Here is a 27,882-nt window from a genome sequence, read left to right on the forward strand (position 1 = left end):
CCAATATATAATTATCTGTAGCAACGACCTATACATACTATACAGTATATATTAACAACCCTGAGAGTCCTTCTGGTTCCCCCCCCCCCCCCCCCGATCCTGGGCTGCTGCTGCTGCCTTCTTTTTCCCATTCCGTCTATCTTTCTGCGAGGTATTCGACGAACGGTTGCCACCGCCTGGTGAACCCTTGAGCCGACCCCCTTAGGACGAACTTAATCCGCTCTAGCTTTATAAACCCCGCCATGTCATTTATCCAGGTCTCCACCCCCGGGGGCTTGGCTTCTTTCCACATTAGCAATATCCTGCGCCGGGCTACTAGGGACGCAAAGGCCAAAACATCGGCCTCTCTCTCCTCCTGCACTCCCGGCTCTTGTGCAACCCCAAATATAGCCAACCCCCAGCTTGGTTCGACCCGGACTCCTACTACTTTTGAAAGCACCTTTGTCACCCCCATCCAAAACCCCTGTAGTGCCGGGCATGACCAAAACATATGGGTATGATTCGCTGGGCTTCTCGAGCACCTCGCACACCTATCCTCCACCCCCAAAAATTTACTGAGCCGTGCTCCAGTCATATGTGCCCTGTGTAATACCTTAAACTGAATCAGGCTTAGCCTGGCACACGAGGACGACGAGTTTACCCTGCTTAGGGCATCTGCCCACAGCCCCTCCTCGATCTCCTCCCCCAGCTCTTCTTTCCATTTCCCTTTTAGTTCATCTACCATGGTCTCCCCTTCGTCCCTCATTTCCCTATATATATCTGACACCTTACCATCCCCCACCCATGTCTTTGAGATCACTCTGTCCTGCACCTCTTGTGTCGAGAGCTGCGGGAATTCCCTCACCTGTTGCCTCGCAAAAGCCCTCAGTTGCATATACCTGAATGCATTCCCTTGGGGCAACCCATATTTCTCGGTCAGCGCTCCCAGACTCGCGAACTTCCCATCCACAAACAGATCTTTCAGTTGCGTTATTCCTGCTCTTTGCCACATTCCATATCCCCCATCCATTCCCCCCCGGGGGCAAACCTATGGTTGTTTCTTATCGGGGACCCCCCCAAGGCTCCAGTCTTTCCCCTATGCCATCTCCACTGTCCCCAAATCTTCAGTGTAGCCACCACCACCGGGCTTGTGGTGTAGTTCCTCGGTGAGAACGGCAATGGGGCTGTCACCATAGCCTGTAGGCTAGTCCCCCTACAGGACGCCCTCTCTAATCTCTTCCACGCCGCTCCCTCCTCCTCTCCCATCCACTTACTCACCATTGAAATATTAGCGGCCCAATAATACTCACTTAGGCTCGGTAGTGCCAGCCTCCCCCTATCCCTGCTACGCTGTAAGAATCCCTTCCTCACTCTCGGGGTCTTCCCGGCCCACAAAAAACCCATGATGCTCTTTTCAATCCTTTTAAAAAAAGCCTTCGTGATCACCACCGGGAGGCACTGAAACACAAAGAGGAATCTCGGGAGGACCACCATCTTAACCGCCTGCACCCTCCCTGCCATTGACAGGGATACCATATCCCATCTCTTGAAATCCTCCTCCATCTGTTCCACCAACCGCGTTAAATTTACCCTATGCAATGTGCCCCAATTCTTAGCTATCTGGATCCCCAGGTAACGAAAGTCCCTTGTTACCTTCCTCAACGGTAGGTCCTCTATTTCTCTACTCTGCTCCCCTGGATGCACCACAAACAACTCACTTTTCCCCATGTTCAATTTATACCCTGAAAAATCCCCAAACTCCCCAAGTATCCGCATTATTTCTGGCATCCCCTCCGCCGGGTCCGCCACGTATAGTAGCAAATCGTCCGCATACAAAGATACCAGGTGCTCTTCTCCTCCCCTAAGTACTCCCCTCCACTTCTTGGAACCCCTCAACGCTATCGCCAGGGGCTCAATCGCCAGTGCAAACAATAATGGGGACAGAGGGCATCCCTGCCTTGTCCCTCTATGGAGCCGAAAATATGCAGATCCCCGTCCATTCGTGACCACGCTCGCCACTGGGGCCCTATACAACAGCTGCACCCATCTAACATACTCATCTCCAAAACCAAATCTCCTCAACACCTCCCACAAATAATCCCACTCCACTCTATCAAATGCTTTCTCGGCATCCATCGCCACTACTATCTCCGTTTCTCCCTCTGGTGGGGCCATCATCATTACCCCTAACAACCTCCGTATATTTGTGTTCATGGATTCTCTGATTTTGAGACTAAGTGCTGACGTCGCCGTGGGAGCAGTGGCATTTTACGCCCGAAAAAATGGCACAAAACCTCCACCGATCTTCCATCTGGTGGGGGGCTAGCAGGCACCCAGCTTCCAGCAGCCGTGCAGTACAACATGGCCTCGGCCGCACACGGACACGGCCTGCCAAATAGTGCCCACCTTTGGCCAGGCCCACCACACCTGCACCACCCCCCACCAGTGCCCCCAGCCCCCGACAAAGCCTTCCCTGCCCACGGATCGGCTCCACCCCCGACTGTGGTGACGCTGGACTTAGTCCGCAGCCGCCACACCGGGTTCCCGGAGAAAAATAGCATGAGTGACCCACACCATCGGGAACTCGGCCCATTGGGGACGGGGCATCGGGGGAGGGTCTCAGGTGATAGCCTGAGGCCGTCCATACGGCATACGGCGTACTCTGTGAGTATACCATTTTGGAGGGGGCGGAGCGTCGCAAAAGCGGTGCCGTCTCATTTCGCCGCCAGTGGGGATTCTGCGGCTGATCGCCGAACGCGATTTCAGCATCGGAGACCGGAGAATCACGCCAAGTGTTGACGCCAACACAGAATTCGTGAACTTCCACGACAGAAAAACCGGCACCACACCTGAACCGATTCTGCTACTATTAAGCAGCTAGTACTGGTGCTGTGTGGAGCACAATCGATTACAATGAGAAACGGTGAGGGATTTGCCAGGTCCGTGATTGACACCTTGGGAGGCTGACAAGCTGCAGCCGCATTTACACATTACACTCCCCACACACACCATCCCAGCCAACAAGTTGGCATTCGTTGTGCTGGAGCGCGTCCATACAGCTGATGGGTGGGCTGGGCCAGAGGGCAGCCAGGGGGAAAACTAAGCGACCCGTAGCACTAAGTTCAAAGTGGGCTGTAAGCGGAGTGCGCAGCTGCATGGCTGCCTTGCCGGCTGCGGCAATGGTGTTGCGTGCCCGTCCAGCCCGACCCCACAGCCTACCTCCTGGCCATCCCTCATTACTCCCCCGGTTCCTGGCAGAAGCCCCCCGGCCAGCGGCACAACTGTCAGCCAGCTATGGCGATATTGGACACTTTCCATACCCCCTCTCTCCCCCTCATCAGCCACCACGCCAGTTTCATGATTTATAAAAGCACAAGTGAACTGCGCCGTTGGGAACTCGGCCCATTGGAGGCGGAAAATCGCGGAGGCCCCAGAGAATACCGGGTCGCACCCACTAATGATATGCAAACGGTGTCTGCTGTACGTGTGGAGTGAAACGCATTGACACCGCTGTCGAGGTGATGGAGAATTGCGATTTGGCATCAAATCGGCGCCTGCCGCGATTTTGGCGTATGCTCCTCCCAATCATGTTAACCGATTTCGGCATCGGCTAATGGAGAATCCCGCCCCTTGTGTTCCTGGCCTCCCAGTGACACGTCTCCAATCATAATCCCACAAGGAAAGAGAATGAAGTTGAGCACGTTTTCTTAAGACATCTCTTGAAGACAGATGTTCCCTTCTCACTCATAGAAAAATACTGCACAGAACCGGCCCTTTGGTCCACGATGTTGTGCCGAACCTTTGTCCTAGATTAATCATAGATTATCATAGAATTTACAGTGCAGAAGGAGGCCATTCAGCCCATCGAGTCTGTACCGGCTCTTGGAAAGAGCACCCTACCCAAGGTCCACACCTCCACCCTATCCCCATAACCCAGTAACCCCACCCAACACTAAGGGCAATTTATCATGGCTAATCCACCTAACCTGCACATCTTTGAACCCAGCGCTGCCTTGCACTCTCGGAGGAGATTGGTCAGCTGCCAAACATGCCTCATGGTTAACCATGCATGCTGCGCCCAATCAAAGGCTCTTAAATTGAAGTGGGCTCCTGCTGTGTTTAGCAGAGAAATTCTCGCAAGTAAGATTATCTCAAACCGACAAATGTTGCTGAAAAATCAAGGTGGTGATTGAGGAGCAGATTGGGTGTGTTGGAGATGCTGCAGCTTTCATTCACTGTGGTTTCCCTTGACGTTTGACATAACCAGTACATAATCGTGTGAGTTAACTCACATTGGCTTAAGTCCATCATCTTGTTCGTGTTAGTGCTTACAGCTCAGAGCTGCATATTAAGATCTTCAAGTCTGACTTGACTGTCGATTCAATTTTTAAAGCATCACGAAACTGAAAGATCTGGGGCAGGATTCTCCGACCCTCCGTGCCAGAGTCGCACGGGGGGCAGGGGTGAGAATAAACGGTCACGCTGGAATCCGGTACGGCGGCGCTTCTGCGGACCCACCAGTCGCGCAGGCGCGTAGTCGACGCGGCGCCGGTTGGGGACCGCTGAAACAGGCCCCCGCGGCAAATCTCCGCAGTCAACCGGCTGAACTCCCGCCGACGTGGTTTACATCTGGTACCACCTGGCGGGAGCTCGGACGCACGGCCGCGGTGGTGGTTCTGGTGTGGGGCGGGGGGGAATCTGACTCCTGGGGGAGCCTCAGCGGTGGCCAGGCCCGCGATCGGGAGCCACCAATCGGTGGGCCATCGCGATCTGGGGGTGGACCTACCTTACTCCGCGCAGGCCCGCTGTGTGGCTCCGCCATGTTGGAGTCGCCCGCGCTGAACTGGGCCGCCGTGCGCATGCGCTGACCAGCTTAAGGCCCCCATGCGCATGCACGACCGCTCAGTCTGGACAGCAGGGCCCCGCCGGCACCCAGAGCTGCTGGACGCACGCTGGGGCCCTGCTAGCCTCCTGGAAAACGGAGAATCACACCAGACTTTCGAGGAAAAGGTCCAGAGTGATTCTCGCCCGTTTGCCGGCGGGCGTGGGGACTTAGGGAGAATCCCGCCCCCTATCATTACTCACGACAATAGAGGGAGCTTGCTGTGTACAAATTGGGTGTTGCAGTGACGAAAGCTCCAAAATACCTCATTGAATGAGAAGTGCTTTGGGATGTCCTGAGGTCATGAAAGGCAGTATAGAAATTAAAGTTTTTTTTTCTTACTTTGCAGTGGAAATGTGACTAGCGTTCATCATGAAGGGGAGCTCTCTTCCCTAACCCTCAGAACAATGGAGGTTGGTAGAGAGTCAATCATCCCCACATTTCCTATCCATTAGTGTTTTGAGTGGTCCTCTCTGTTTTGTTTCTTTCCCCTTTATATATTGTATACAGAAATGTATATATCATGTCAACGTTGGCATCCACTAATCACCAAACCTGAAATATGACTTCTGTAAAGAAAAATCTGGTGGAGAATTGAGAGCGTAAATAATGGGAATGCAGATAATGGATATTCTATTGTAGTTCTCAAGGTGCCATTGCTTATGTCTGATATTCCTGCAGTTTCGTTCTTCTGCTTTTAAAAAAAATATTTGTATTAAATTTAAAATTTTTACACTGTACATAAAGATAGATGAGACGGTAACAGTTTACGTGTTATTCCTTTTTGCCCCCTCTGCACCTCTCCTTTGCCCCCCCCCCCCCCCCACACTCTATCAGTTGTTGGCTTTGAACAGGTTGATGTATGGCCCCCCACGGTTTGTGAAAGCCATCTTCAGACCCTCGGTGGTGTACTTGATCTACTCCAGGCGGAGAAATTCCGATAGGACTATCAGCGAGTCTGCACTGCGGGTAGCATTGCTGATCGCCAGCCCAGCAGGATTCTCCAGCAGGCGATTAGGGAAGCAAAGGCAGGGGTTCAGCCCTCTTCTCCATATGAAGTTCTGGCTGGTCCGATACCCCAAAGAGTGCCACTCTTGGGCACGGCTCCATCCTCACCCCCACAACCTTGGACATTGCCTCAAAGAAGGCTGTCCAGAACCCGACAATTCTGGGGCATGCTCAGAACATGTGGGCACGTTTGGCCGTGCCTCTCTGGCACCGTTCATATTTGTCCTCCATCTCCGGGAAGAACCGTATTCGGGTTCTTGTCAGGTGTGCTCTGTCCACCACTTTCAGCTGAACGAGGCTTAACCTTGCGCAGGAGAGGTGGAGATGCCCTGTTCAGTGCTTCGCTCCAGAGTCCCCACTCTACATCCGTCCCTAACTTGTCTTTTAATTTCTCCCTTGTTCCATCCACTGGGGAGCGTGTCCTTTCTTAAAGTTTTCCGTTTATGTCCTCACTGGTCCCCTTTCCCAGGCTGTCCATATTCAGTAGCTCCTTCAACATTGTGTCTCTTCGGGCCCTTGGTGTAATAAGTCCACGGAGGCAGAACTCCCTTCACCAGAATTCTTTTTATTAACAAAACAAACAGCCGAACAACCAGGTGCATTCAGCTTGCTGTCTATACTGTGAGTGCAGAGGATCTGACACTCCCTGTTATATACAGTAAGAAGTCTTACAACACCAGGTTAAAGTCCAACAGGTTTGTTTTGATGTCACTAGCTTTCGAAGCGCTGCTCCTTCCTCAGGTGAATGCAGAGGTATGTTCCAGAAACATATATATAGTCAGATTCAAAGACGCCAGACAATGCTTGGAATGTGAGCATTAGCAGGTGATTAAATCTTTACAGATCCAGAGATGGGGTAACCCCAGGTTAAAGAGGTGTGAATTGTGTCAAGCCAGCACAGTTGGTAGGATTTCGCAGGCCAGATGGTGGGGGATGAATGTAATGCGACATGAATCCCAGGTCCCGGTTGAGGCTGCACTCATGTGTGTGGAACTTGGCTATAAGCTTCTGCTCAGCGATTCTGCGTTGTCGCGCGTCCTGAAGGCCGCCTTGGAGAACGCTAAACCGTAGATCAGAGGCTGAATGCCCTTGACTGCTGAAGTGTTCCCCGACTGGAAGGGAACATTCCTGCCTGGTGATTGTCGCGCGATATCCGTTCATTCATTGTCGCAGCGCCTGCATAGTCTCGCCAATGTACCACGCTTCGGGACATCCTTTCCTGCAGCGTATGAGGTAGACAACGTTGGCCGAGTCGCATGAGTATGTACCGCGTACCTGGTGGGTGGTGTTCTCACGTGTAATGGTGGTATCCATGTCGATGATCTGGCACGCCTTGCAGAGATTGCCATGGTAGGGTTGTGTGGTGTCGTGGTCACTGTTCTGAAGGCTGGGTAGTTTGCGCAAACAATGGTTTGTTTGAGGTTGCGTGGTTGTTTGAAGGCAAGTAGTGGGGGGGGTGGGGATGACCTTGGCAAGATGTCCGTCTTCATCGATGACGTGTTGAAGGCCGTGAAGAAGATGTCATAGTTTCTCCGCTCCGGGAACGTACTGGACGACGAAGCGTATTCTGTCGGTTGTGTCCCACGTCTGTCTTCTGAGGAGGTCGGTACGGTATTTTGCTGTGGCGTGTTGGAACTGTCTATCGATGAGTCAAGCACCATATCCCGTTCGTACGAGGGCATCTTTCAACGTCTGTAGATGTCTGTTACACTCCTCCTCGTCTGAGCAGATCCTGTGTATATGGAGAGCTTGTCCATAGGGGATGGCTTCTTTAATGTGTTTAGGGTGGAAGCTGGAGAAGTGGAGCATCATGAGGTTATCCGTGGGTTTGCGGTAAAGCGAAGTGCTGAGGTGACCGTCCTTGATGGAGACGAGTGTGTTCAAGAATGCAACTGATTTTGGAGAGTAGTCCATGGTGAGTCTGATGGTTGGATGGAACTTATTAATGTCATCGTGTAGTCGTTTCAGTGATTCTTCGCCGTGGGTCCAAAGGAAAAAAATGTAATCGATGTATCTGGTGTATAACGTCGGTTGAAGGTCCTGTGCGGTGAGTAGGTCTTGTTCAAACTTGTGCATGAAGATGTTGGCGTATTGGGGTGCGAATTTGGTCCCCATGGCTGTTCCGTGCGTCTGGATGAAGAACTTGTTGTCGAAGGTGAAGACGTTGTGATCCAGAATGAAGCGGATGAGTTGCAGAATTGCGTCTGGAGATTGGCAGTTGTCGGTGTTGAGTACTGAGGCTGTTGCAGCAATGCCATCGTCATGGGGGATGCTGGTATAGAGTGCCGAGACGTCCATTGGGACGAGGAATGTTCCTGGTTCAACTGGTCCATGGGTGCTGAGTTTCTGTAGGAAGTCCGTCGTGTCGCGACAGAAGCTGGGCGTACCTTGTACGATGGGTTTCAAGATGCCCTCGATGTAGCCAGAGAGGTTCTCACACAGGGTCCCATTGCCTGATACGATAGGACGGCCTGGTGTGTTGGCCTTGTGTATTTTCGGGAGGCAGTAGAGATCTCCAATGCAGGGAGTACGTGGGATGAGAGCACGTAGGGTGTTCTGAAGACCTGGATCCAAGGTCTTGATCAGCCGGTTAAGTTGGCGGATGTGTTCCTTGGTCGGATCTGCGGGTAACTGTCTGTAGTGTTCTTGGTTGTTCAGTTGTCGGTATACTTCTTTGCAGTAGTCCGTTCTGTTCAGTATGACAGTGGCCCCTCCTTTGTCTGCTGGTTTGATGACGATGCTGCGGTTTGTCTTGAGAGCGCGGATGGCATTGTGTTGTGCTTGGGTGACGGTCGGGGCTGTCTTGTGAATGCCACTGATGAATCTGGCGACTCCTGACGGCTTGAGCATACATGTCGAGTCTAGGGCAGCGGCCTTCCGGAGGGGTCCAATTCGACTCTTTCCTCTTCGGTTGCCGCACCGCAGATCTCTCGGTCTGCTGTTCCGGTCATTGGTAGTCTGCTTGGGTCCGCTGTTGGCCTCTTTGGGTCTGCGGAAGAATTCTCGGAGCCTCATTCGCCTGATGAATTCCTCCATGTCTGCCACGAGACTGATGGGGTCCATTTTGGTGGTGGTGCAGAAATTGAGCCCTCTGCTGAGGACTTCGATTTTGTCTGGTTGAAGGGTGTAGTCTGACAAGTTGACAATAGATTTCCCTGTATTGTTTTCTACTGTGCTACCGGGGGTGGCTTGGTTGCTGCTGGTGGTGATGCCGAATTTCTCAAGCTTCCTGTTCTTGGTATGCATATAGGCGGCATAGTATTGTTGTCTCATCTGTTTGGCGGTGTTCCGCAGCTGGTCTGCTGCTTCCTGAGCGCAAGTTGAGAATATGGCCTCTATCTTGGTTTCCAGGTTGCGTTGTCTGCTGTAGAGCTGGCGTACGAGGTGGTTGAAGAGTGTGAGAGAGGTGCGACGGCAGAGTCTCTCAGCGTAGTCTATGTTGTAGGTCGACTTGAGTGGGTTTGTGATCTGTAGCCCTTTCGGGATCTTGTCTGCCTTCTTGCATCTTTGTAGAAACCTAACCCTAACCCTAACCCTAATGAACGGATATCGCGCGACAATCACCAGGCAGGAATGTTCCCTTCCAGTCGGGGAACACTTCAGCAGTCAAGGGCATTCAGCCTCTGATCTACGGGTTAGCGTTCTCCAAGGCGGCCTTCAGGACGTGCGACAATGCAGAATCGCCGAGCAGAAGCTTATATTGTTTCGGGCTATTTCAAATGGCTGACCCTCCAGCTTTGCCCCTTCCCCGTTTGGGTTCACTGGGGAAACCTCACTTTTGCCCAGTTTGAGTTAGTAGCCTGAGAAGGCTCCGAACTCTTCCAGAAGCTTTATGATTTTGTTCATGCCGCTGTACAGGTCTGATCTGAGATGTAGAGGAGCAGATCGTCATCCACATAGAGCGAGACTCTGTGCTCTCTGTCTCCTCTTCGGATCTCGCAGGGCGTTCGCCAGTGGCTCAGTTGCCAGGGCGAACAGGAGCGGGAACAGCGGGCATCCCTGCCTGGTGCCTCTGTACAACTGGAAGTATTCTGAGCTGGTGGTGTTGGTCCGAACGCTCGCCTTGGGGGCGTTGTACAGGAGTTTCACCCTGGCGGTGAAATCTGTCCTTAGCCCAAACCGCCGCAGTACCTCAATGAGGTACTTCCACTCGACTCTGTTGAAGGTCTTGTCTGCGTCCAGGGAGATGGTGTTCTCTCCCTGGATGGGATCAGTATCACATTCAGCAGCTGTCTGATGTTCGCAGTTAGCTGTCTATCTTTAACAAACCCTGTCTGGTCCTCTGCAACAACCTCTGGTACGCAGTTCTCCAGTCCCTTGGCCAGGAAATTTGAGCATATTTACCCATCCACATTGAGCAGCGAAATGAGTCTGTATGATCCACATTCCGTTGGTCTTTGCCTTTTTTGGGTACCAAGCTAAATGCAGCCAAAAGTGCCTATTTTGCTGTGATCTGGAGGAGAGCCACCTGATGTGCGACTACTCAGCACATCCCCGTCACCGGAAGTCCCTCTGTCCTGTGAATTAGTTCTGAAGTTCAATTTTCTTCTGTAAATTCTGATTAATCTATTTCTACTGTAGTTCTCTGCTTCCTCCAGGCTACACTCTCTATATTCTTTTGTGTGAATAATATGTGTTGTTGGACCATGTTGTATAATTGTGAGTTTTGTTGTGAATATTTTCACTCTCTGCATAACTTGGTAACCATCTAAAATGTTTGGTCGCAGTCACTCTCATTCAATGCATGGTCAGAATGTCACAACTACAGGATACTATTTACCGCCAACCCATGCCTGTAGATTTCTACAGATCTGATGATTTCTATTTTGTGTTTTTCCGGATTCTCCGCCCCGCCACATTTCCATTTCACCCCGCCGGCGGAATTCTCCGTTACGCCGGCTGGTCAATGGGGTTTCCCACTGTGGGGCAGCCCCACGCCGTCGGGAAACCCCCGGACTGCCGGTAAAACGGAGCAGCCTGCCGTGGAGAATCCAGCCCCATACATTTATTGATATTTTACATTTTAAAGAATTATGCACCAAAGTTACAAAATAATACATCCCAATAAGTAGGAAGAAGAAAGAAAAGGCTTGTAATGTACATGAGTACAGAGTGGAGCAGGAGAATAACATGACAATCGGCTCAATCTAATCATTGCACAGGATTAGGCATTCATATAGCCCCACCGGAGATCGAGGGATAGTCAGGCAAAATCATAAAAACATGACCAAGACAAAACGGTGCACCACTTCGATGAAAAATCATGATGAGTTTCCCGCGCCATGGTCAGGTGCGCACCAACATACATCCCCTTTGACTCCAGTAGCACCAAAGACACCGCCGACACATCGCAGCCTCCTCTCTTCAGACACCAGAACCATCTGCACTCACATGGAAGCCAAGAGCGGATTAATTCTTACAAAAACAAAAGAAAATGCATCAAAATCCCAGTCCTAACGGGAGTTACAAACATGCCACACACCACAACTAAACCCCAATCCAGGCCTTAGGCAGAACCAAGATCATTCTGGACCAAAATGAAGAGAGGACCGGCAGAAACACATTTGGATCACGATCAAACCGACAGTCTCCCAGAGAAACAACCTCCTCAACCAGGAGAAGAAAAAATCCGACAAGGGAATGAACCCAGTCCTCCACAGGATAAAGAAATCCGCAGGATAAAAGCGTGGATTCTAACATTCGATAACTTAAAAAGTAGTAACACTGCTGCTTCACAACGGCATGGACCTGGGTTCACTTCCGGCCTTAGGTGACTGTGTGGAGTCTGCACATTCTCCCTGTGTCTGCGTGGGCTTTCTCCGGGAGCTCTGGTTTCCTCCCACAGTCCAAAGATGTGCAGATTAGGTGGCTTGGCCATGCTAAATTACCCCTTTACTGTCAAAGATGTGCAGGTTAGGTGAGGTTACCGGGTTATAGGGATAGGGTGGGGGGAGTGGTCCTCGGTATGGTGCTGGTTTGGAGGGTCGGTGCAGACGCAATGGGCCGAATAGCCCTCTTCTGCACTGTGGAGATTCTATGGATAATATGATGCTGCTGGATCAGGAGAATCAACAACACAGGCAACACGCTCACATTTTGCACGTCCCTGCAGGAGAAAAGACAACAACAGATAATGAACAACATGATCAACGGTAGCAACATCCAGGATTACAGAAGAACTGCAGGGCACTTTGCAGGATAAAGATATCTTTCATGTTGCATGCGAAGACAAATGTGTGTCAGCAGAGGTAAATAAAGGAGGTCAGAATGTGAGAATAGTGCACAAGAAAATCCTGCAAGGCAAAAACAAATCAGCGGGACATGTTTAAAAACCTTGTACCTAAGTGCACGTAGTATTCAGAATAAGGTCAATGAGCTGACAGCACAAATAGAAACAAATGGGTATGATTTGGTGGGGATTACTGAAACATGGTGTAGGAAGACCAGGACTGGGAGTTGAATATCCAAAGGTACTCAGTATTTCGAAAGGATAGACAGGATGAAACAGGAGGTGGAGTTGATTTATTGGTTGAAGATGACATCAAGGCTGTATTAGGAAATAATATTGGTACTAATGGCCAAAATGTTGAATCGATCTGGGTGGAAATAAAAAACAAAGGAAAAGACTCCTTGGTAGGAGTAATTTACAGGCCCCCGAGCAATACTTCCAAAGTGGGGCATAGTATAAACCAAGAAATAAAGAGGGCTTGTGAGAAGGATACAACGGTAATCTTGGGTGATTTAACATGCATATTGAATGGATTAATCAAATTGGCAAGGGTAGCCTCGAGGGATATTTCATAGAGTGTATGAGGGATTGATTCTTAGAGCAAAATATGGTATGGAGCCAACCAGGGAGCAGCCCATTTTAGATTTAGTTTTATGTAACAAATAAGAATTGATAAATAGTCTTGGCGTTAAGGATCCTCTTGGAAGGAGTGACCACAGCACACTAGAATTTCAAATTCACATTGAACGAGAGAAGACAAGAATGACATACTAGAGTTTTAGAGTTGGGCAGAGATAATTATACAGGCCTGAAGAAAGAGTTGGCCCAAGTAGACTGGGCACAAATAATTGAGGGTAGGACAATTGTGGAACAATGGCAGATGTTCAGGGAGATATTAAATACCTCTCCATTAAAGTATATTCCTGAGAGGAAGAGGAATTGTAAAAGGGAGAAAAATGTTCCATAGTTAAAATAGGAAGTCAAAGAAGACATAAAGGCAAAAACTAGGGCATACCATACTGCAAAAGCTAGTGGTAACATGGAGGATTGGGAGAATTTTAAGGTTCAGCAAAAGGCAACTAAAAATAAAATCAAAAGAGCTTAGATGAACTACAAAAGAAAATTCGTAGAAAACATAAGCACTGATACCAAAAGCTTCTCTAAGTATATAAAGAGGAAGAAAGTAGCTAAAGTAAATGTTGGCCCTTTAGAGGACGATATTGGTGAGGTAATAATGGGGAACACAGATGACGGAGGCACTGAACCAATATTTTGCCTCTGTCTTCATGGTAGAGTAACATTTTTCCAAAACTGCAGTTAATACAGAGGAACTTGGAGCGAAGTATGGGCTGGAGCAGGGGGAAATATTTAGATACATGCAGGTTCGAGATTTTGCCAGGAAGGAGATACAGAGCTTCCCAGTGGAGCCGGCCTTCACATTGCTGGAGGAGGTGCTGACGACAGGTGGACTGGAGAAAGGGGTAGTGTCGGCAGTTTACGGGGTTATTTTGGAAGAGGAGAAGGCACCACTGGAAGGGATCAAAGAAAGTGGGAGTAAGAGTTGCGAGAGCGCATGGAGGAGGGGTTCTGGTGCTCCGGAGAGTGAACGCCTCCACCTCATGCGCGAGGTTTGGGGCTGATACAGCTGAAGGTGGTATATAGAGCACACCTCACAAGGGTGAGGATGAGCCGGCTCTTTGAGGGGGTAGAGGATGTGTGTAACAATGCGGGGGGGATTGGGCATATCACATTCATATGTTTTGATCCTGTCCAAAGCTGGAGGATTACTGGAAGGTTTTTAGGATAATCTCTAAAGTGGTGCACGTGAAACTGGACCCGGGCCCTCGGGAGGCCATATTTGGGGTGTCAGACCAGCCAGGGTTGGAAACCGGGTGAGGAGACATATGTTGTAGCCTTCGCTTCATTGATCGCCTGAAGGTGCATCCTGTTGGGATGGAGATCAGCCTCTCCACCGTGTGCCCTGGGGTGGTGGGGGGGCCTGTTGGAATTATGACTCTTGAGATGGTTAAGTTTGAACTGAGGGGAAGGATGGAGGGGTTCTACAATTCATGGGCGTTATTCATTATGCACTTTCAAGAATTGGATAACATCGAACATTAGTGGGGGGAGGGGTTGGGGGGAGGGGGACTGTATGTGATAATGGTGACTATGGGTGATTCCTGATTCTTTTTTATTATTTGTTTATGTTAACATGCGGGCAGTAGTTTGGGGGTTGGTGGGAGGATTGGATGGTTGTTGTTGATATGGGGATTGACATTACATTCGTTACTGCTTATTGTTCATTGTTGATGGGTGCAAATTTGGGAGAAAATGTGAAAAAGGAGGAGAATAAAAATATTTTCTTTAAAAATGGAGGGAGGCAAAAAATAGGAAACTATAGACGGTTAGCTTGACCTCTGGTGGAGAAGTTGCTGCAATCAATCATTAAGCAGTAGATGACTGAACACTTGGAAAAGACAAAGCTCAATCCACCATTGTCAGCGTGGTTTTATGAAGAGTAAGTTATGCTTGACAAACTTGGAGAACATGTGGATGTGGTATATCTAGACTTCCAGAAGGGTTTGACAAGGTACCGCATAAAAGACTGATCCAGAAGGGATTGGAGGCAGAGTACTAGATTGAATTGAGGATTGGCTGACTGACAGAAAGCAGAGGGCCATGATAAATGGGTCCTTCTCTGGCTAGCAAACTGTAACTAGAGGGTGCTGCAGGGGTCAGTCCTCAGACCTCAACTGTTTACAATCTATATAAGTGATCTGCAAGCAGGGACAGAGTGTAACAAAGCATAACTTGCAGATAATACTAAAATAGGTGGGACAGCATGAAGAGGACATAAAGGAGTTTACAGATGGATATAAAAACGCGAGGAGAATGGGCTACAACTTGGCAGATGGAGTTTAATGTAGATAAGTGTGAGGTTATCCATTTTGGCCGAAAAAATAGAAAGGCAAATTATTATCTGAATGGAAAGCAGATTCAAAATGCGTCAGGGCAGAGGGATCTGGGTGTCTTTGTTCACGAATCGCAGGGAGTCGGTGCAGGTACAGCATGTAATAAAAATGGCAAATGGAATTTTCGCATTCACTGCAAAAGAACTTGAGTATTAAAGTAGAGAAGTGTTGTCGCAATTGTACAGGGTGTTGGTGAGTCTACATCTGGAGTATAGTGTCCAGTTTGGGTCTCCTTATTTGAGGAAGGATATGGTGGCATTGGAGGCAGTTTAGAGGAGGTTCTCCAGATTGATTCCGGGGATCAAATGGCTGACGTATGAGGAGAGGTGAAACAGTTTGAGCTTATACTCACTGGAGTTTAGAAAAATGAGAGACCTGATCAAAGTATTTAAAATACTAAGAGGGTTTGATAAAGCGAATGTAGACCAAATGCTCCCCCTTGTGGGGAAATCTAGAATGAGAGGTTGCAGATATAGGATGAGAGGTGGCAGATTTAAAACTGGGATAAGGAGGAACTACTTCTCGCAGAGGATACAACATTTGTGGAACTTGCTGCCCATAATGGGGTGGAGTCTGATTCTGAATCATTAAATGGTTTCAGCAAGAGGATAGATATATTTCTGATTTTATAAAAAATGGTTCAAGGCATATGGGGAACAGGTGGGGAGGTGAATTTGAGACCAGGAAGAGATCAGCCGTGATCTGATTGAATGTCCGAGCAGGCTTGAAGGGCTGAATTGCCTACTTCTGCTCCTAATTCCTATGTATAAAGGATAAGACAGGATCAATGAGCACTCTAATAATAATAATAATCTTTATCTCACAAGTAGGCTTACATTAACATTGCAGTGAAGTGGCTGTGAAAATCCCCTAGTCGCCACACTCTCGGCGCCTGTTCGGGTACACCGAGGGAGAATTCAGAATGTCCAATTCACCTAACAAGCACGTCTTTTGGGACTTGTGGGAGGAAACCGGAGCGCCCGGAGGAAACCCACGCAGACATGGGGCGAACGTGCAGACTCCGCGCAGACAGTGACTCAAGCCGGGAATCGAACGCGGGACCCTGGCGCTGTGAAGCAATAGTGCTACCCACTGTGCTACTGTGCCGCCCAGGATCTCTCAAGGATTCCAACAATCGAAGCGCAAGACACCATTTTATTTTAAAAAAATTAGAGTACCCAATTTTTTTTTTCCAATTAAGGGGCAATTTTAGCGTGGCCAATCCACCTAGCCTGCACATCTTTGGGTTATGGGAGTGAGACCGACACAAACATGGGATCGTACCCGGATCCTCAGCGGCATGAGGAAGCAGTTCTAACCACTACACCGCCGTGCCGCCCACAGCACGAGACACCATCGCTTGCACCATGCCATCTCTCTGACACCCAGGCAGTCCACAACCGAGGCCCCAGCTGGGGGGAATGACTCGCTGGACTCAGTTATTTCCAACCCCTCACAACAAGCATCAATGTTGTGGAGATGCTGGCGTTGGACTGGGGTGAGCACAGTAAGACGTCTGACAACACCTGGATAAAGTCCAACAGGTTTGTTTCGAATCACTAGCTTTCAGAGCACTGCTCCTTCCTCAGGTGAATCATCAAGCATTCAGAATAGGAAATAAAGAACCAGCGATCGGTGGGCCAGACAGACAGCTGGCCTCAAAGACTGGATACGTTGTGCTCCATTGAATCTGGAGCACCCAGCCTCCAAATCAGTATTACCAAAGCAGGCAACCAATTTTGGAACCCAATCGGGAACTTGCCACCCACATCTCGCCAGTGACCAGGTTCAGGGACTCACCCAGCCCTCCCCCTCTCCAGATTCAGACAGGATGACCGACACATCATGCAGCAGGATTTCATCAGTGCGAAGGCGGGCCACACCAGGGAAAAACGCTTTTTCAAGTGCAAGAAAGTTGCCGTGCACCTCCGCCGCTCTCGTAAAAGTACCCCACAATTCTTCAAAGTGAGCTTTAATGACCTGCATCGCAGAGCCGAGATCCTCAGCCAAGATAACATTTTTGATGGCAGCCATCACCCAGATGTACCACCACAGCGAGAGCTCGCTCAGCAGCAACTGTGCCACTTCAAACTGGGCCCCACTGCGACCACCACGAACAAATGAAGATTTTACCATTTTATCTCGGCTCTTCCTCACAGAAACACCAGTCAGGAACAAAGCACATACAAGCCAGAAAAAGATGAACATGAAGCGTGCACCAGGATAAAGTGACGGATTAAAGGATGAGCATAGCCGAGCTCACAGAAACATGACCACTCCCGCGCTCACATCACACGACCCCAGCCTCCGCCCCTGCTATTTTTAACAATTGCCAGTTAAAATCATTTAAGAAAAATAAAGCAGAAAGACTTGCATTTATATAGTGCTTTTCATAATCACCAGACATCCCAAAGCACTTTATAGCCTGAGAGGGTACATGGGGACTTGGCTTACTGTCTCATCTGAAAGACGGCGCATCCAACAATGAAGCATTCCCTCAGTACTCCGCTGGAGTGTCACCCTTGATTGTCTTTTTGCTCTGAAGTGGGACTTGAACCCCGAAACCTGTGGCTCAGAGGTTGGAGTGATGCCCACTGTCCCAACTTCACATTCAAATCTCTAATGTTTGGGGTGAATGTTGTGTATCTCTTGAATCTTTTCCAGGTTCATTATCCTACCCACTCCCCAAGCGGCCCACAACATTGCCAATTAAACCCCCACGACTCAAATCTGCTCCTGGCTGCGGCAAAGGAGGCTCTTTAAGTGACCACTAGATGGTGCGCAAGAGCAAAATACACAGAGCAACCTTCTCATGTCGCCTCTTGACTGGGCAATTGCTGAGACAGAACAGATGTAACAAAAACCTGAGCATTTTCTCAGAGTAATGGATATGCTCAGAATATGGAGTTCAATGGGGATGATACGAAAGGTGGAAAATAAGCCAAGATTTTTATTTCTTCAATCCACCTATTCGAGTACTGATATACAATGGCTGATAGTCACATGAAGTCCCTTATGCCTCTGATTTCATCATAATTGTTTTAAAGTTTTTATAATAGATATAAGACTGAGGTAACACATCTGGGCATGTCAGGTTAAACTCTATATTAATAGTTCTATCATATATTAAAAATGCAGTGGGGCAATGGGTTAGCACTGCAGCCTCTTGGCGCTGAAGTCCCAGGTTCGATCCCGGCTCTGGGTCACTCTCCGTGTGGAGTTTGCACATTCTCCTTGTGTTTGTGTGGGTTTCGCCCCCACAACCCAAAGATGTGCAGGGTAGGTGGATTGGCCTAGCTAAATTGCCCCTTAATTGGAAGAAAAAAGAATTGGGTACTCTAAATGTATTTAAATATATATATATTAAAAATGCAAACTGGTCAAATATAAACATACAATTTCAAAGCTCATTTTGGGTTTTGTCAATGTGGAAGGATTTTAACCCTTTCCCTGCAGTGTTTGTTATGCCTATAGATAGCAATGCATTTGGGTCTTTACATTGATAGAAGTCTTGTCAGATAACGTGAACCGAAACCTTTAATGGTAGCTTATTTTAGTTCTGAGAAACGCACATCCACCATAGACATGTTGGAGGCAATTATGACTCCCAAAAGCAAATGTGTGTGTTGGATGGATGTAAAAATTACAAATGCAGCCCCAACCCTTGGCACACATAAATTAATTTGTTAATGTTTCTCACAGAGAGTTTCACGCATCAGGAGCAAGTGGAAACTCCTGATGGATTCAATCTGAGCTTGTCTAATCTTCACATGTCCACCGTACTGCTATGTTCATCGTTGAAATGCAGCCCATGTGTCCGAGTGAACGTCGATCTAAACAACCCAGGTAGGAGCTGATGTCAAATGAGGTTTATTCTTTGTTGACTATCAAGGATGTCACATCAAATGCTGTGCAACATGGTGTTGAAGGTTGATTGAACAGAATATTCTGGAATATTTGAGTCTCTTTTATAGGATCTACTTGAGTTAGAATAAAATTAAAAATTTCAATGCTCTCCTCGTGAGGTGTGGGCAACCCGTTTGCACACATCACAAAATATCTCCGCCCAAGATCACAGTTAAAATACATCTCAACCCGAGATCACAGTTAAAATATATCTCAACCTGCGATCACAGTTAAAATACATCTCAACCCAAGGTCACAGTTAAAATACATCTCAACCGGAGATCACAGATAAAATACATCTTAACCCGAGATCACAGTTAAAATACATCTCAACCCGAGATCTCAGTTAAAATACATCTTAACAGCGAGATCACAGTTAAAAAACATCCAAACATTGGCCCAATTCCAAGCCAGATTGATAGAAATGCACCCACTGTCCCAACAATGAGTCCAGGTTGTTAGCCTTTGGAGCCCATTCCGATATCGATTGACCCTCCATGTACCCACTATGACGGCTGGTACCACTAGGATTCTCAACCCAGGCAGGATAAAGTCTTTTCGCTGTTTTCAATCCAGGTTTGACTCCAGAGTTCAAGTCAGGCTAAAATCCAATAGTCTAAAACCCAGAATAATTATTTTACCATAAACTACGTGTAGAATTGTTTCTGATAGTTGTTACCTTGCTGACTTGATGTCATCTGACCAACTTAATTAGCCAATAGATATGAATCCATTTTCTTTTTTGGCTCTCAGAGTTTCTCACTTCACTCTAATTTCTGTCTCTCCTCCAGTGCCAGTGAGAATTGAAGGTGTACAAATTCACTTCCTTCAATACAGGAGCAACAGAAACGATGGAGTTCAAGTCAGATGGAGAAACCACATGCGGCCCATCGATGCAGTGAGTCCACATCCCATAAGGTTACTTCAAACGTCCAGGAAAAAATACCTATTTGTTCCACTCATTGGCCTTTCTTTTGTCAAAACCTACAACTTTGAGTGAATTACGTCCACACTACAATCGATTCTCAAACTGCTTATGTACGATGACTGAAATGATAGGAGGTCTTGTGGCGCAGTGGCAGCGTCACTGCCTCTGGGCCAGAAGCTCTGGGTTCAAGCCCCACGCTAGGAGTTGACGGCCAGAGAAGGGACATTTGTAATGTGGTTCACTGCTCTGATAATCAGCCGCGAATCCTTCCTTCGTCTCCCCACTAATCACCAAAGAGAAAGAAGTGTAGGTGAAGATATATGGTTTGGAAAAAAAAACTAAAATTAAACGGACAAACCAAAAACCTGGATAAAAATGCCTCAAGTTTATAAATATGTGTAGGACACACACTGAATCTGGAAGTATGGAACTCGACTGGTAGTTTTTCACTATGGGGGTATATTTATTTAGGTTTCTAAACCTTCCGTATCTCATGCTGAGAACACTCCATTGTGGGTTCTAAATCCTGTTGGTCTGAAGTATTTTACCTGAGATGGAAACGTAATGAATCATGAGATGGGGAGGTGGTCAGGCTTAATCACTGTGGCCTCAATTCTCTATGGCTGTTCAGGTAGACTTCCAGTGGAGTGTCTACAAATTCAGTCAGAACATCCCCAAGTGTAATATTGCACAGCCTTCTGGGGGTTTGACATGTCCTTTGATGTCAGGGAGTTTGGGGTCAAGGGCCACTGCTTTCTGAATCATTCCTCGGGCCTCAGTTGGGGCTTGCCATACTCGTTGTCATCTGTCCCTTGATTTGAGGATGACACCTACTCAGGGTTGCTGCTGTGTTTCAAGGAGAGTTTCAGAGTGTCTTTGAAATAATTTGTCCCTGCTGGAAGGTTGGCCTTTTGAGATTTGAGAAAAAGGGAGCTGGTGGAGGGTGGGGGGGGGTGGGTGGTGGGAGGGGGTTGGCCGGGGGTGGGGGGTACACTTTTTGATCATCCGGACACAGTGCCCAGCCACTGGCCGCATTGCCACCTGGCTGAGAATTCTAGGCTTCGGGCCCAGCAGGCTCTCTAGACAGGGCTTGAGGCCTGGATGCCAAAGTACAGGGAACGGAAGCAGATTTTCTGAATTTTCTTTAAGCATCTCTGTGACACAAAGTTCTTCAGGGATGACAATAACAAATTGCATTTATATAGCGCCTTTAACATACTGAAACCTTCCAAGGTGCTTCAGAGGAACTTTATAAAGGATGACAGTGAGCCACATAAGGAGATGGTAGATCAGATAACTAGTGAGCTTTCAGGAGCATCACAAAGGAGAAACGAGAGGCGGAGAGGCTGAGGGACGGAACTCCAGAGCTTGAGGGTTGCTGGCAACTGAAGGCATGGCGTCCAATGGTGAAACAAATAAAATCAGGGATGCACAAGAGGCCAGAATTTGGGGAGCTTGAATATCTCAGAGGGTTGTGGAGATGGAGAGATTACAGGGATAGAGAGGGGTCGGGGGCTTGGATGGATTTGAAAACAAGGATGAAAAAGGGACAGCTGAACATCTTTGCTGGGACGGCACAAGCACCTCTGGCCAGCCAGCTTATGGCGGTATTTTGAGGATCCTTAGTAAGGGATGCAGGCTTGGAAGTGCTCAGAAGAAAACTGATGAGGGGTAATGGCAGAGTCTCGCAGCAGGCACAATCCTGGCATGGCTGTTGGGGTTGTGCCCCCACACGGATCTCCTCTCCCTGTGTTTGTATTGCTGTGCGATACACACTCAGTCTAATTTTCACAGGAAGTCATTGGTTGTGTTTCTTGATTGAATGTGGATTACAGTGCCGAGCACATTCACAGAGATGCTTTTCTTTTAACTGTACACAGGCTAACTTCATATATGAATGCTTTGAATCAGATGCTGGGTCTCGAGTGGAAGTTACGGTTAAAACAATCCCAGATTATGGACAACATTTAATTGAAGAATACAATGTGGAGGATTATGGAACTGGTACCATCACTATCTCAATGTTACATAGTCAGACAAACGCCACAACAGTGACCTTCATGTGGCACTCTGTTTTCTTCGATTGAGTTTCAGTGTCTCTCAGACTCAGAAGACTGGCTATACTTTAATGGATGCCAGTTGCTTCTTGGCAAATCTAGCCTGTGTTTTTTTTCACTGTGGAGAGGATATGTGCAGTAACAGGTAATTGGTATGTGCAGTAAATTGGTGCCAAGCTACCAGTGCACTGTCGGGAGAGGTATGTGCAGCGCATTAATGGAAAAACTGCATTGCTGGTTTGCGAGGGTGGGTCTGTATGAAAATCCAAAATGAAGCTGGCCGACACACTGGTGGAGGCTGCACTGCTTATTCCTCCCAGTATCCTGCCCCGCCCCCCTCGCCTCAACCATTGGTGGCCCCTAAACATCAAATGCATTCATACCCATGAACAGATGAATTAGGAGCAGGCGCAGGCCATTCAGCCCCCCAAACCTACTCTGCCATTTTATGGCTGATCTGATTGTGGCCTCAATGCTATTTTCCTATCTACCCCCCCATAATCTTTGATACCCTTGTCCTCCTAAACTCCAATGGATACAGGCCCAGCTTATCCAAACTTTATGGAAACTTTTTGCAAGGGGAGCCTTGGGGCCTTTGGAATAACAAACTCCCTCCAGTGCAGAAGGAGGCCATTCAGCTCATCGGGTGTGTAGCAACTCTCTGAAAGAGCGCCCTACCTAGACCCACTCCTCCACCCTATCCTCGTAACTCCATCTAACCTTTGGACACTTAAGGGCCAATTTAGCATGGCCAATCCACCTAACCTGCACATCTTGGGCAGCTGAGCATCATATATCCCCTTTAGTATTCATTCTGGAAGTATGTGGAGGGAGCCTGGTTATGTTACTGGGCTAGTAATCCAGAGGCTTAGGTTAATGATCTGGTAGCAACCATTCAAATCTCATCACATGCAGCTGGGGAAATTTAAATTCAATTAATTAAGTAAACCTGAAATTAAAAAACTGGACTCAGGAATGGTGACCATGAGACTACTGGAGTGGGGCAAAAACCCATCTGGTTCAGTAATGTCCTACAGGGAAGGAAATCTGCCATCCTTACCTTGTCTAGGCCCCTGCATGTGACTCTAGATCCACAGCAGTGAGGCTGACTGATAACTGCCCTCTGGAAAAGCCTAGAAAGCCACTCGGTTTTATTTAAGAAGAGAGCTGAACACCACCTGCTTACAGGCAATTAGGCAGTAGACGCTGGCTGTTCCAGTCCACATCCCGTCAATTAAATTTTAAAAATATCAATCCGGAAAGTAGGCGGCATGGTGACGCAGTTGTTTGCACTGCTGCCTCACAGCACTGAGAACCCGGGTTCAATCCCAGCCCCGGATCACTGTCCGTGTGGAGTTTGCATATAATAATAATCTTTATTAGTGTCACAAGTAGGCTTACATTAACACTGCAATGAAATTACTGTGAAAATGCCCCAGTCGCCACATTCCGGTGCCTGTTCGGGTACACAGAGGTAGAATTCAGAATGTCCAAATCACCTAACAAGCACGTCTTTTCGGGACTTCTTGGAGGAAACCGGAGCACTCGGAAAAACCCACGCAGACACGGGGAGAACGTGCAGACACTGCCCAGATAGTGACCCAAGCCGGGAATCGAACCCGGTTCCCTGGTGCTGTTAAGCATTCTCCCCGTGTTTGTGTGGGTCTCACCCCCACAACCCAAAGATGTGCAGGGTAGGTAGATTGGCCACACTAAATTACCCCTTAATTGGAAAACTTAATAATTAGGTATTCTAAATTTTTTTCAAAATTAACCTGGAAAGCCAAGAGGAATATGGAACGACTGTGAACACCCTCCCTCAGCTGACTCAACTAAACAATAAGACCAAAAGTTGAAAACATACTGAAACCTATTGAGCTGTGTTTGCTATCATAGAATCGTCGAATTTACAGTGCAGAATGAGGCCATTCGGCCCATCGAGTCTGCACCGGCCCTTGCAAAGAGCACCCCACTCAAGCACGCAGCTCCTCCACCCCATCCCCTTAACCCAGTAACCCCAATTAACCTTTTTCTGGACACTAAGGGCAATTTAGCATGGCCAATCCACCTAACCGCACATCTTTGGACTGTGGGAGGAAACCGGAGCACCCGGAGGAAACCCACGCACACACGGGGAGGATGTGCAGACTCCACACGGACAGTGACCCAAGCCGGGAATCGAACCTGGGACCCTGGAGCTGTGAAGCAACTGTGCTAACCACCATGCTACCGTGCTGATGGATTTGACAAAGTTTACTAATGAACTCTTCATGCATATTACATTGTTTGGATATATATAATATATAAATATTGTTTAACTATTCTCTTGTTTCACTGTAGGCCCAGAGATGAATTATTCCGTTCTTCCTCAGAAGAAGCAGATTATAATTACTGTTCCGCCAGGCCATGTGGTGAAAGCCATGTTATGTTACAAACGGGGCCTGGTGTGTCGCGAGCTGAAGGGCCACTCAGTTCAACTGGTAAGAAGCCGACTGACATAAGTTTAAATCAGTTGAGAGGCAACGAGGGTTTCGATGCGTGGCAGGGGCTGGCTTCAACCCAGCAACACCCCAGATTTTTAAAAGGGGAGTGAGCATCACTGGCAAGGCCAGCATCCATTGCAGGTTTCTGACTCAAGTGATGTTTAATGGGGGCATTTGCAAAAAGGTATGACGGAAGTGACTATGCTTCAAAAGATTCGAGTCCGGTAACACTTCAGAAGGGTAAGGCGGACTCGAAACATTAACTCTCTGCCGACAGGTGCTGCCAGACCTGCTGAGTTTTTCCAGCGTTCTCTGTTTTTGTTTCAGATTCCAGCATCCTCGGTATTTTGCTTTTGTTACTGCATTGGCAGAAAAGCGCTTTGAAGTGCCCCGAGATTGAGAAAGGCGCCGCAGAACATTTCTTCCCCTTTTAGTGAGCAGCGTTCAGCGTAACTTTAGAGAACCTGCTGCTGAAAATGGGACATCGGAACAGGAACAAAGACAAGTGATCTTGTAAAATCCGTGCGTTCTTTTCAAAAGCTGTTGCCACATGTGCAACTTGTGATCTATCCCTTTGACAGCGTAGCATTTCTATGCACAAACAAATGTTCAATGTATTGACAGTTTTTTGTGTTCTGAAATGCAGGCTCCATTTGTACATTGTCCAGTCTTAACTTGGGTAAAATGGTGCATTGCGTAGGTAGAGCTAGTGCACTAACTGGGACGCGGTTAGGGAATATTCTGAAGTTTATACTCTGGTCATTTTGAACTCGCAATCTCTTCATTCTGTGCGCGGTTGAGCATGTTGCCTGTCCTTTTGAATTGTTTCCCATGTGTCATTGCAGATTAACACCACGTCCTCTCTGACTTACGAATACCTGCTTCCTTGCCTCTGCATGCAGGTAAAATGATGATTAAAGTATAATTTTAATGAATTATTTTCTTTTTTGATTCTTCATTATCATTCCAGGCTAGTCCACTCCAGACTCCCATGCTGCCTTCCCGATAATCTCCAGTTCAGGATTTCCTTTGTTGTGTAAACAAGTTTGTTTCACATAAAGGAAGATCCTAAATAGTAGAATGGCATGCTGACACCGAGGGCGTGCCCCCCCCCCACCCTTCAACCCCCCCTCCTCCGGCCGACACGGATCTTCGGATCCGCCACTGTCAATGGGGTCTCCCATTGTTCGCACCTTCCTCTGCCTGGGAACCCGCGGCAGGGAGTCACTGTCGGTGGGACTGGACGATCCTGCCAGCAGGAATAGCTGGAAAATCCCACCAGCGATCCCCACCAGGGATTTATAACCTTCATTTGCCATGACCAGGCATGCCATTACCAGAGGAAGCCATGTGGCTTATTTTTCTCTTCTTTCAAGCGCGTTCCTGACTAGGTCGGCATTTGTTGCCCTACTTGTTGATGCTCGATCAATAACTCCTGAAGCGAGATTGGAGACAATTGAAGGCTTTATTGCACTAGATGTTTCCCCCCAGCAGCGCAGGTACAGAATGCAGCTGCTGTGGCGACACAGGCTCTTGTACTCCGCCTTACTGGGCGGAGCCAGCAGGCAGGCTTCACCAATGAAATAGCAGTCTCAGGTACCTCCCACACCAATGGTCTTACAGCATTATTCAGGGTACCGTAATACACCTAATACCGACTACCACATTCACCCCATGTTAAAAAAAAGAGTCTGGCGGGGGTGGTGGTCTCGCGTTATACAGTGGTAGAGGTGTAGGTTATGGTGGTACCCGGTATACATTAGCACAGTGTTTTGCCTCGTTACATGTCACAACTATTTACAGTAATTATTTACAGTCAGAATGAAGCAATTAGTCGATCGAGGGCCCTGGTCGTCCTCTGCGATCGTCGTAGCTTCGGCGGTGATGCAGGCGCCGGCTCGGGCATCCGTGGCTCCGGGAGCGTGGCTTTGGCTTCTTCAGCAGCTTCATCACCCCTAAATGGGACCAGTGGAAGGACCGATCCATCTGGGAAGGGGGCGGCTGTGGGGTGTGCCGGTGGGAGGGAGGATGGGGTCGGTGGTGGAGGCGTGGGTGGGGATCCAGCGGGCGCCAGGTCCCGTAGGGAGACCGTATCCTGTCGGTTGTCGGGGTATGCCAAGTAGGCGTATTGAGGGTTAGCGTGAAGGAGGTGGACCCTCTCGACCAAAGGATCCGACTTGTGCGCCCGCACGTGTTTGCGGAGCAGGATGGGTCCAGGAGCTGCCAGCCAGGTTGGGAGCGAGGTCCCGGAGGAGGACTTCCTAGGGAAGACAAGGAGACGTTTGTGAGAGGTTTGGTTGGTCGTGGTACACAGGAGTGATCGGATGGAGTGGAGAGCATCCGGGAGGACCTCCTGCCAACGGGACACTGGGAGATTCCTGGACCGTAAGGCCAGTAGGGCGGTCTTCCAGACCGTTCCGTTCTCCCTCCCCACCTGCCCATTTCCCCGGGGGTTGTAACTGGTCGTCCTGCTCGAGGCAATGCCCTTGCTAAGCAGGAATTGACGCAGTTCGTCGCTCATGAAGGAGGACCCCCTATCGCTGTGTGTATGTAGGCAGGGAAACCAAACAGCGTGAAGATACTATGGAGGACTTTTATGATGGTGGCTGTGGTCATGTCGGAGCAGGGAATGGCGAATGGGAACCGGGAGTACTCGTCAATCACGTTCGGAAAGTACGTGTTGTGGTCGGTGGAGGGGAGGGGCCCTTTGAAGTCCATACTGAGGCGTTCAAAGGACAGGAAGCCTTTATCAGGTGCGCTTTCTCTGGCCTGTAGAAGTGCAGCTTGCACTCCGCACAGATTTGGCAATTCCTGGTGGCGGTCCTGACCTCCTCGATGGAGTAGGGCAGATTGCGGGTCTTAATGAAATGGAAGAATCGAGTGACCCCCGGGTGGCAGAGATCCTCGTGGAGGGCCCGGAGGCGGTCCATTTGTGCGTTGGCACATGTGCCGCGGGATAGGGCATCAGGAGGCCTGTTTAGCTTCCCGGGACGATACAAGATCTCATAGTTGTAGGTGGAGAGCTCGATCCTCCACCGTAAGATCTTATCGTTCTTTACCTTGCCCCGCTGTGCATTATCGAACATGAAAGCAACTGACCGTTGGTCAGTGAGGAGAGTGAATCTCCTGCCGGACAGGTAATGCCTCCAGTGCCGCACAGCTTCTACTATGGCCTGGGCCTCCTTTTCAATTGAGGAATGGCGGATTCCTGAAGCATGGAGGGTGCGTGAGAAGAAGGCCACAGGTCTGCCCGCTTGGTTGAGGGTGGCCGCCAGAACTACGTCGGATGCGTCACTCTCGACTTGGAAGGGGAGGGATTCGTTGATTGCGTGCATCGTAGCCTTTGCGATGTCCGCTTTGATGTGGCTGAAGGCCTGGCGAGCCTCTGCCGACAGGGGAAAAACTGCGGATTGAATTAGTGGGCGGGCCTTGTCCTCA

General features: G+C 48.7%; 1 protein-coding gene across 3 annotated transcripts in view; it reads left to right on the forward strand.

Annotated features, from left to right (window-relative positions):
• LOC140388497 (interleukin-17 receptor E-like) overlaps positions 1-27,882 on the forward strand; it is a 117,303-nt gene that overhangs the window by 45,642 nt on the left and 43,779 nt on the right. For 2 of the 3 annotated variants that reach the window (XM_072472784.1, XM_072472785.1), the window contains exons 3-7: positions 18,773-18,916; positions 19,768-19,874; positions 21,785-21,908; positions 24,302-24,441; positions 25,290-25,346. In XM_072472784.1, the coding sequence (XP_072328885.1) occupies positions 18,773-18,916; positions 19,768-19,874; positions 21,785-21,908; positions 24,302-24,441; positions 25,290-25,346 (572 nt within the window). Of the gene's footprint in view, positions 1-5,210; positions 5,275-18,772; positions 18,917-19,767; positions 19,875-21,784; positions 21,909-24,301; positions 24,442-25,289; positions 25,347-27,882 lie in introns of all 3 variants that reach the window. The other variant, XM_072472786.1, reaches the window with a different exon arrangement.

The sequence above is a fragment of the Scyliorhinus torazame genome, chromosome 13 (assembly GCF_047496885.1).
Source record: "Scyliorhinus torazame isolate Kashiwa2021f chromosome 13, sScyTor2.1, whole genome shotgun sequence".
Classification (NCBI taxonomy): Eukaryota; Metazoa; Chordata; class Chondrichthyes; order Carcharhiniformes; family Scyliorhinidae; genus Scyliorhinus; species Scyliorhinus torazame.